The sequence below is a fragment of the Sinocyclocheilus rhinocerous genome, unplaced genomic scaffold (assembly GCF_001515625.1).
Source record: "Sinocyclocheilus rhinocerous isolate Xijiao unplaced genomic scaffold, SAMN03320098_v1.1 scaffold1222, whole genome shotgun sequence".
NCBI classification, from domain to species: domain Eukaryota; kingdom Metazoa; phylum Chordata; class Actinopteri; order Cypriniformes; family Cyprinidae; genus Sinocyclocheilus; species Sinocyclocheilus rhinocerous.
Window position 1 is genome coordinate 779,343 of NW_015640234.1, and position 10,143 is coordinate 789,485.

Sequence of the window (10,143 nt, forward strand, 5' to 3'; positions counted from 1 at the left end):
TTAGTGTCGGCTTGCTAAAACTGCTCCAGAGTATCCATACTGTAGGCCCTGTCGAGCTCCTCCGTCCCCTCGGCAGCCAGACGTGGCGGAGCGTCTGGCGCCAGGCCCTCACTCGCTGAATCCGTGAAAATCGGTAGAGGGCTGGGTTCCATATGTAGAGGCCTAAGTGGTTCCCATATGTGTAAAGTCCACGGTATAGCCTTAGAGCCCGTGTTTCCCTGGCAGACTTCTGCCATTTCCATGAAGGTTACAATCACCTCTAATCTTCCTTATGCACCTAAACGGATGGCATATGTGTAAGTGCTTCCGAAACCTCTTTTGGGAAGGATGGGGCTTCTGCAACGTTCCTGTTCCAAGTGGAACATCTATACAGTGAAAAACTACTGGAACATTTAATTTAATTTTACAGTAAAATACTGATAAATGTACCGTTTTTGGAAGTGGAAAAGAACCATAAACTGAGTCTGACATTCCCAGAAAGTCATGATGTGACTTTCTCTTCACCACTTGTGTTTGTAAGGTGGTTGCCAGGTAAATAAAAAAAAAAAGATTTTAGTGATTTGGTGTATTAACATTATTTCAGTTAATGAATATACCTTTTTTTTACCTTAAATGTTAACTGTTGCTGTCATATTTTTTATGGTCGTATTTTTTAATTTTTTTAATGAAAATTTTACATTTTTCAGTTTTAAAAGTCTTCAGAAATCATACAGTTGTTTTGTGTGAGGAACAGACTGGTCTCAACCTCAAACTTTCAAGATTGCATTGATTGACTACTTTTATGGTGCTTTTTTGGTCGGTCTTGGTCTTGGTCTTGACAGCCTCTAGTTGCTGTTTGCTTTTAATGTATGAACAGGAACAGAATAAAGTCTTATTTTGGTCATATAAATTTTGAATGGCATGAGAGTGAGTAACAAAATAACTCCAGAACACATTCACTTTACTGCTCTGCTCTTCACAGAGTTCTGCTTATAAACATTTGCATTCCCGTTATCTCTCCTTTTTTCTCGTCTCCTCCTCTTTCTTTCACCCTCTTTTTCTGCTTTTCTGCCCTTGAAGGCCACTATCATCAAGCTGGCCCTGGGCGCTGACTGTAAATAACTTTAGATTTCACACAGTGTCAGAGCCGCTCTGTGGGTCCACTGTTCTAAAGCAGCCTGCCAGACAAACCCAGCTGTACAAAGGAAGATTAAATGCAAAACAGCTGCTTGTTGGTTATTAGTGTGGAAATCACTTATATATTAAAGACTATAAAGCTCTTCTTTTGGGCGTTTAGAATATGATGGACAGTAAACATCACATGGAATTAGGAAGAGAGATGACAGAAAGTGTTGCAAACTGGCTTAACTCAACATTGCACAGTGTAAAGCATAAAAAAAAAACGTAGCTAATCAGAACATATTTGATGTTTAATTCCATGTTTTATGTAAGCAGAATATGTTCATGTAGAGCTATATAGAGTGGAATTTTGGACCAATGAGATTTTATGGCTGGCAAATCCCGCACAGCTTCTTAAATATATAATCAATATCATAATTTATCATGGGTTTGATCACAGAACAGTCCACCATGCATTATTGTACTTTGACCTCCACTCACCTTTGACCTTTGGCACCTCATGACAGACAACCACAGTGCACCTCCGGATGTGACAGGCCTGTCGGAGCGCTCGGTGCATGCAGAGCGTCCACAGGTGGCATCAGTGCGAGGGCTTCCACGCAGATACACACACACCAGCGTCATGGAGACCGCCGATGGTGAGTTCCCTAAAGCTTCAGCCTGCTGTCGTGACGACAGCAGAGCAACTTCCTGTCACACACGCCTCTTTCCTGTAAGAAAGAGGGAATATCATGTCATCTCTCCACAGAACTCTCAACACTACTGCACCCAGAGGTTCAAACGGACTGATTTGTGTTTTTAGAAACTTTTTCACACTAAACACTGTGTTTTTAGCTCTGCTCCAAAACTTAGTAAGCTGCCTTGCATTCTACTGCCTACTTAGGGAGCATGCTGACTGCCACGGAACCTCATAAGGGATTGAGACTCATCTCACAATTGATACGAATACAGTCTAACAACTAATGATAATGTTGCGAAGCGAAAAATACTTAGCACACATAAATATAAAGTTGACTTATCCAACTTTCTGGATCTTTCTGGATCCTCTAAATCTGGAGGCTTTGGATCAGAGCTAATGAGATGGATTTACAGTTCATATCTATTGAAAAAAAAAAAGCTAAATAAATAAAAAAGAGTGGGATATTTTTTGGCTGTTTTTTGTATGCTCCTGCTTGTTCAAGCCAGATAGTATCATGCCATCAGCATGCTCTTTTTTGCAGGAATAGTTCACAAAAAAAGGAAAATTCTGTCATCATGTACTCACCTGCATGTCACTGCAAAATAAAATCTCATTTTTAAACACATTCAAACCTAGTGTGTGTTGATAATACACTTGAGAACCAAAGACGTTTGTTTGCAGTTTCCTTTCCACCAACTTCTTTTTCTTCAATAGTGTCATGAATTTTTCCTCAAGCGGATTAGCAAAACTGACTAGCGGTTCTTGCATGTATTGTGAACACGCCAGGTTTGAATGTGTGGAAGCGCAATTGTGAATTGAGACTTAGGATGAAAGGTAAGATTTAGATTAAAAATTACTTAACTTTGTCTTTTTTTCTGACATGAAGCTATCATTTGGTTTTATCAGGCTTAAAATATGCTGTGTGAGATGTATGAACTGTTTTTTTAGAGTCACCTGAGTCACACTTTCACTGCAGGATAAAATACCCTGGAAATCATGTCCTTTTATGTTCAACTGTGGGGGAAAAAATCATATACTTCTTTTTGAGTGACGTTAGGCCATGTAGATGATGACTCATCAGTTTTAATTTTTAGGTGTACTGTCCCTTTAAGACATAGAACTGAACATCACATCTGTACATAACATCAGGTTCAAGATTAACCTGCTTTCTTTGCTGTGGTGTATTAGTTCTTGGAATGACAAATATTTGGTAATGGTTAAACAACAACAAAAAAAAAGCATCAAAACTGATCTGATTTTTTTTTTTTTTCCATACAGAAATATTATGTCAGTCATGCTCAATTAGAGTCACCTCAGCTCTGTAGAAGCAGCATGCTGTCATGAACATGTGTGTTTATTCACATTTTCTCTTCTTTAGGCACTGACAGGGGAGATAGGGAGGCCACGGATGGTATTTATACACGTTTATTTCAATCTGCCCCTCCTCCTGGTGTCTCCGTGCCTCTGTGTCTCAGCTGTGACCTCTGTGTTAAACGCCGTCTGCTTAACTTGTCCACTACGTCATTTTTTGAAATTACGATCATAAGAAAAATATTTCCTCCTAATGTGTCTCTTTTTGTCTTTTTAATGTTGTTTAATTATTCTTTCAAGGTCTTTTCACAGCATTTGTAATAGGTTCTGCATTATGGGAAGATACAACACTATTGTCTAGAAATAGTAGGACTGAGAATGTTTTAGGTGTGTTTGTGTTGATCCATCTTATGTGAAAAAGAAAGTACACTTTTGCATACTTTTAAAGAGTACTTATTACGGAAATTCAAAGAACATACTTCAGTGTGAAATGAATGTAATGTTTTCGCACACTTAATTGCATGTTAATTTCAATAAAATTAAAAATATTATAGTTTAAATGTATATTAAATGCACAGTATAACTTAAGCACATGTGACAAGCATTTATTGTACACTAAAAATACTTTGTCATTTCTATTGAAACTTGTAGTCATGTATATAAATATATTCATAAATACACATTATGATGAAGTTACAATTTAGTACTTTTAAAATATATTAAGTTTGAATGTGATATTTAATACTGAACACACTACAGTTAAAATTATAATCAAGTACTTTACATGTGCTTTAGTATGCAAGTCACAACATCAAAATAAGTGTACTTTATAGCATGACAAAAGATGATGTAAATTTACTTTAAAACTTTTAATTTGACATTATTACAAAGTGCACTTTTTAAAAGAGTACTTAAGTGTGTTAAGAAACATACTCACATTACACTTAAGTACTCTTTTAAAAAGTGCACTTTGTAATAATGTCAAATTAAAAGTTTTAAAGTAAATTTAAATCATCTTTTGTCATGCTATAAAGTACACTTATTTTGATGTTGTGACTTGCATACTAAAGCACATGTAAAGTACTTGATTATAATTTTAACTGTAGTGTGTTCAATATTAAATATCACATTCAAACTTAATATATTTAAGTTACTTTTTTTCATTATCTTATATTATTTGCAAGTACAGTATTTTAAATATATATATAATTTGGACTAAAAGTGAACATTCTCTACAATTAAGTGCACTTCTTTTTCACACGGGAGAGCTTGTATTTAAGTAAATGTGTGATGAGATAATTAGACAAATGGTTTTTGCTTTTGACATTTAGGTATGCTCTGTGATTTTTGCCAGCGTTTCAGATCAAATGTCACTTTTTTATATGATTTGTACTCTACAAAATAGAGTTTTAGTAAAACATTTAGTTAAATTTACTTTTACTTTTAGTAAAATATTTAGTTAAATGTAATTTCTTATGGCCATGAAATAGCATTGTAATACCATGGTACTATGATATATACTGTATATCATTGCAGGCCTACAGATTGATAACCTTACAATACATTGGTACTTACATGGTACTTCAAAGAATACCGTAGTGCTACAATGGTAGATGTTAAACAAAACATGGTATTATAATGGCACCATGTGCAAAGGTAGTACATTTTGATATTGTTTTGTTGCCGAATACAAGCATGGTTGAAAAGTGTTGCATAGTAGCCACAGTATCATGGTAGTGTTAATGTGTGATTATTTTGTTTAATAAGGTTAATATGGCTTATGGACATTTATGAGGCAGGATAACAGTAGTTATGTTGTGTTTATCCTCACATGAGAGGATTCATTCTTGTGTGTTTGGGGAGCTGTTACAGTAATTGGCTTCATCGGGTTCTGCAGTGAATTCTGGGTACTTGAGCACGGTCTGTGAGTGTGTGAGAGATGCAGACAGAGACGAGGGGCAGACAGACAGCGGCTGAGGCTCAGGTGTCTCATGACAATGGAATGTCAGAAAGCATCTCAGTCATGCATATATACATGACACAGCCATCTCTCTGTGGAATTAACAGCCAGACATTTAACAGAGAAGTGAAAAAATAGATTCATCATGTGAAGATGATTTTTGTTTCTTGATGTTTGGTTCTATTCTCTCCTAACTATCATGTGAAAGCCTATGTTTACCTCAATATAAACATTTGATGGGTTTATTCTATATTAATTGTTATAAACCAGCTAATATTTGTTCCTCAAGACCTAGAATTTTTTGTTAAATTTAACAAAATATATTCAGAGCTTGTTTTTTCTTTAGTTTTTTTGTTTTTTAGCCTTACACATGGGTAATTTTGAGGTGTTTCTGTGGTAACTAAGAGTGTAAATATTTCCTCTAATAGTGATTTAATTTGAATGCATTTCTTTGATAAATGTGATGCATCATGTTATTTGAAATTCAATTTGATTATTTTGGTACAATTCATAATGATGCAGGATATTTATGAAGGAACAATTTACACTGCAATGGAAAATTGCAGAAAATAACCATGCAATCAGCATTTACCATTTTACACAGGCACAGTAAATGAATTTCGGACACAAATTTTCCACATGATACATAGAGAACTGTAATTATTAATTAATTCTGTAATGAAAGAAATTGAATTTTAACTTTAATACATTCTTTGGCATTTGGCCCAAATTTTAATAGATTTTTTACTTAAATCTCCATAAATTTTATGACTTATAATTAATTTTTATTTTTACTTTTTTCATAATAAAATATTTAATTTTTATTAAAAATTAACACTTCGTAGAATGACCCTGGTTCTCATGTTATACTGTGAGATTGTTTAACATGTATTAACTTGTTCATTGCATCTTTTGTCCCAGTGTTTTATGTGAATCTATTTAAACTGTAATCCTAAAGCCTTCTGTAAAGCATATAGCGAATGATCAGATGGACTCTTTCAGAAGAAAGCTCATGAATGGTTGATGAGATGGGTAGCTGGGTAGCGGCTTGTTGCTAGGCAGCATGAGTCCAGCTGCTTCAATCAGAGTCAAGGAGTATTTGATGCTCTGGGTCAGGTGTCTCTACTCAGCATGCTCAGTACCATCTCAACCAACCCCATGGGCATACAGCCTTACATTGACTGACAGGCTGTTGTGTGAAACTGTCCCCACCATCCTTTCACAATGACCTTTCCCTGCTTTTTTATCTCATCCTCGCCATCTCTCTCTCTCTCTCTCTCTCTGTCCCATCTTCTCCTGACACTATCTCTGTCTAAAGGCGTTCCAGTCAACAGTCGAGTGTCCTCTAAGATTCAGCAGCTCCTAAACACTTTGAAAAGGCCAAAGAGACCCCCTTTACAAGAATTTTTTGTTGATGACTTCGAGGAACTTTTGGATGGTAGGTTCATACATCTAGAAATATCTAATTCAGTCATGAAACTTTAGATGGCGCAAGCTTATAGGCCTTGTACATGCAATTTGCTATCATTCACATAATTTACTAAATGCTGATTAGTCTCTGTTCAACTAATGAGCTTGCTTGCTTGCTCAACATTTAAATAGTCTGGTTCAGTGTTCGCTGTAAGCTGGTCCTGCCGTGCGTTCCTCTGAAACCCTCTACCTCCCCCAGCTCCACCTGTCTAGGGTGCATTCCACTTCACTTTTAGACACAAACTCACAAACTTCCCTAAAGACTTTCCATTGGGGGAATCCCCACCGCCATTTTGATATGCGTTCCACTTCGTCAAGTGGCCGAGGGAAGTTTATATGGACATACCCTCGACCCATCGATTTTTTACCAAGGGAGCAAGTCTTTTCATATGTACACTTCAGGCAGCTCCATATACCTCAATGCAACATGATTGTGACGTACACGGTAGTTTATTGTATTGATATTTTATCCGTTTGTGTAATTTTATTTTCTCCAAGAGCCCAAGCATACCAATAGGCATATAGAATGGCACATCAAACAAATTCATAAAGAAAAAATGTAAATGTCTTAGCACCATAGCAGATTCCAAGTGATCAAGGGCTTAGGACATTTCAGTTCAACCCATTGCAATGGTTCCGCCAGTAGTGGGCACTCATGCAACATAAGCAATGATGTGCATTCAAGTCAACAAGACGGAGGCAAGTTAGCAAGTGAAGGGCATAAATAGGCGAAGTGGAATGCAACCTAGATCTGCTATGGGATTTTATGATGCCTATTCATGCAGCAGCAGCAGCATATCTTACATGCTCACAGCAGTGTGTCTGTGTATCTAATTGGCAGTAGCAAGTCTCCATATTTGCTCTGCGGCAGCGTAGCAGATCTAGTGAACAAGACAGATTACATTAACATAGTCATATCGATTAACATGCTGAAATTATTACGAGAATTGTCATGACTGAATTATCTTTATTTGTCAAATCTTCAGTGATATTACTAGAGAAATTGAAATTATGTGGCTTTTTGAAGAGAGAATGCTGAAGACAAAGTATTGTCGAGACTTGAAATTGAGCTCTTTTGACTTGGGTCAGTAATGAAACCACCTAGGAGCCACCTTAAACAAATAAACAGAGAATGTGAAAATCTGTTTTAGTATTCTGGAGGGACTTTAGAACTCAAGTCATATCTTACGGTCAAGCCCTCCATTGCCATATATATTTACTTTCATCTCACAAAAGGGTTCTATGAAAATATGAACGTGAATTGGCATTTACACTTAGATTGAATAGGTGTCTCTGATATCCTTACTCATAACCTTTTGCCATTTACTCAAAAACTGCTTTTAAGAAGAAGCTACTGACCCAGAGACAGGAAAATAACACAAAACAACATATTTGAATAATACAGCCATGTTAAGGATATGGGTTATGTCTGCCTGATGTGTGGTCTGCCACTGTGAGGGGTTGAATTCATCTGGAAATGCTTTGTGGTTTTCTTGTTTAGCACTAACAGTGACTGTTTTATTATCTGGCAGGTTTAGTCAAACTGTTTTGATTCTTCTCCGTACTGATGTATATAAATCAGCATATTAGGATTTCTGAAAGATCATGTGACACTGAATACTGGAGTAATGATTCTGAAAATTCAGCTTTGCATCACATTAATACATTTCAAAATATATTAAAATAAAAAAACAGTCATTGAATCATAATAATATTTTCACAATATTACTGTTTTTACTGTCATTTTGATCGGTTGCAGCCTTGGTGAGCAGAAGAGACTTCTATCAAAAACTTAAAAAAAAAATCTTGCTGACCCCAAACTTTGAATGGTAGCACATAAAAAAAACCCTTTTGTTCAAGGTTCTTTATTTGTCACATACATATTTCATACATAATGAGAAAGTGGAACTGTTTACTGAGAGTGTAGAGTGACCTGCTCCTGTTTCTCTGTTTTATTCAGCCTTTTCTGTGTTCCTGAATTATGGAGATAAACTGTTATTTTATTATTGTTATTATTATATACACAGTCTAGTACAGTGATTAGTTATTAAAATGTTTGAGAAATCCTCTGAATTAATCTCTTCTTCCCTTTTTCTCTCTCTTTGTTCAGTCAATCCTTTCTTGCACTTCTTAAAAATATGCTGAGAAATACTCTTTCACATTGTCTTAGCAGCAGCATCTTCACTTTATATGCTGTCTCTCTTTCTGTTTTTCTTTCTCTTTCTGTTCCAGACACACAAAATCAATCAAATCTATTTAAAGCTGTCTCACATCTCATCCTCAGCACCCATAAGTCACCCTGAGATGCTTAGTGGCATTTAAAATCACTCTCACATAAACTCCAAAAAACTAGTGAGCTGCTTACAGTGTAAGGCAGTATCGGTCATGGAACCTTATAAATGACTGACTTGGAATGCTCTATGTAGGCAGAAGACTCAACCTGCTAGTGATTTCAATAAGCCAATAAGCACACAATACAATAATAAATTACATATAGGTGAAAATGATTGATTTTTAATTACACTGACTAAATGTCTCAGTAAGTAAACGGTAAGTAAACGTTTATGTATAATCTGCATTCTTCTAGCTTTGTATTGGTGAATATAAGCTTTGTTGTATGCAATACTTTCATATTTTATTAAAGAAGAAAAAAAGTCACAGCAGCAGATCTATATTTTTGTCTCTGACATGATTTCCTGTCTGCTACAGTGCAGCATCCAGATCCAAACCAGCCCAAGCCTGAGGGGGGTGAGATGAAACCCCTGAATGGGGAGCCGCTGGGGGTGGTTACTAACTGGCCTCCATCATTAATGGCCTCTTTACAGCGCTGGGGCACCACACAACCCAAGAGCCCTTGCCTCACCGCACTGGACAACGCCGGCAAACCCGTCTACACACTAACATATGGTACGGATGTGGAACTTCCTATTGATTTAAATGCAACAATTTACATGAGAGAGTGTTTATATATATATATATATATATATATAGGGCATGTTTTATTTGCTTATATTGCTAATGTACTCACTTGAAATAGTGAATGAACTCTGTCTCTCCGTGAACAGACAGTGCAGGTTTGAATGTGTGTTTTTGTAAATACGTTTCCATAGGGAAGTTATGGACACGGAGTCAAAAACTTTCCTATACACTGCTGAACAAACTGAGCACCAGGAATGAACCATTACTGCGGCCTGGAGACAGAGTGAGTGTCCTAATCATGCACATTCACCCTCATTTACACCTTGCATTAAAGGGTTAGTTCACCCAAAAATGAAATTTAGGCTGCGTTTTACTCACCACCGATGCATCCTAGGTGTATATGACTTTCTTCTTTCAGATGAATCCAGTTGGAGTTATAAAAAAAATTGTCTTTGATCTTTCAAGCTCTATCGTTGCACTCAGCGGGTGTTGCATTGCTTCTGTCCAAAAGACGTGAAATAAAAAGCACCTTTCCATAAAAAAAAGTGTCTCACACGGCTCCGGGGGGTGAACAAAGGCCTCCTGTAGCGAATCGATGCGTTTTTGTAAGAAAAATATCCATATTCAAAACGTAATAATCACTTGAATCTAGCTTGCGCATGCGCCGCTCAGAAGTGACGAACGC

At 36.5% G+C, this 10,143-nt stretch overlaps 1 protein-coding gene across 3 annotated transcripts in view; it reads left to right on the plus strand.

Annotated features, from left to right (window-relative positions):
- The window catches only part of LOC107752588 (disco-interacting protein 2 homolog A-like), a 142,001-nt gene that overhangs the window by 109,154 nt on the left and 22,704 nt on the right, over positions 1–10,143 (plus strand). The window contains exons 6-10 of one of the 3 annotated variants that reach the window (XM_016568600.1): positions 1,626–1,757; positions 3,177–3,209; positions 6,388–6,507; positions 9,249–9,446; positions 9,650–9,741. In XM_016568600.1, the coding sequence (XP_016424086.1) occupies positions 1,626–1,757; positions 3,177–3,209; positions 6,388–6,507; positions 9,249–9,446; positions 9,650–9,741 (575 nt within the window). The remainder of the gene's footprint in view (positions 1–1,625; positions 1,758–3,176; positions 3,210–6,387; positions 6,508–9,248; positions 9,447–9,649; positions 9,742–10,143) is intronic. The other 2 variants (XM_016568601.1, XM_016568602.1) reach the window with 2 other exon arrangements.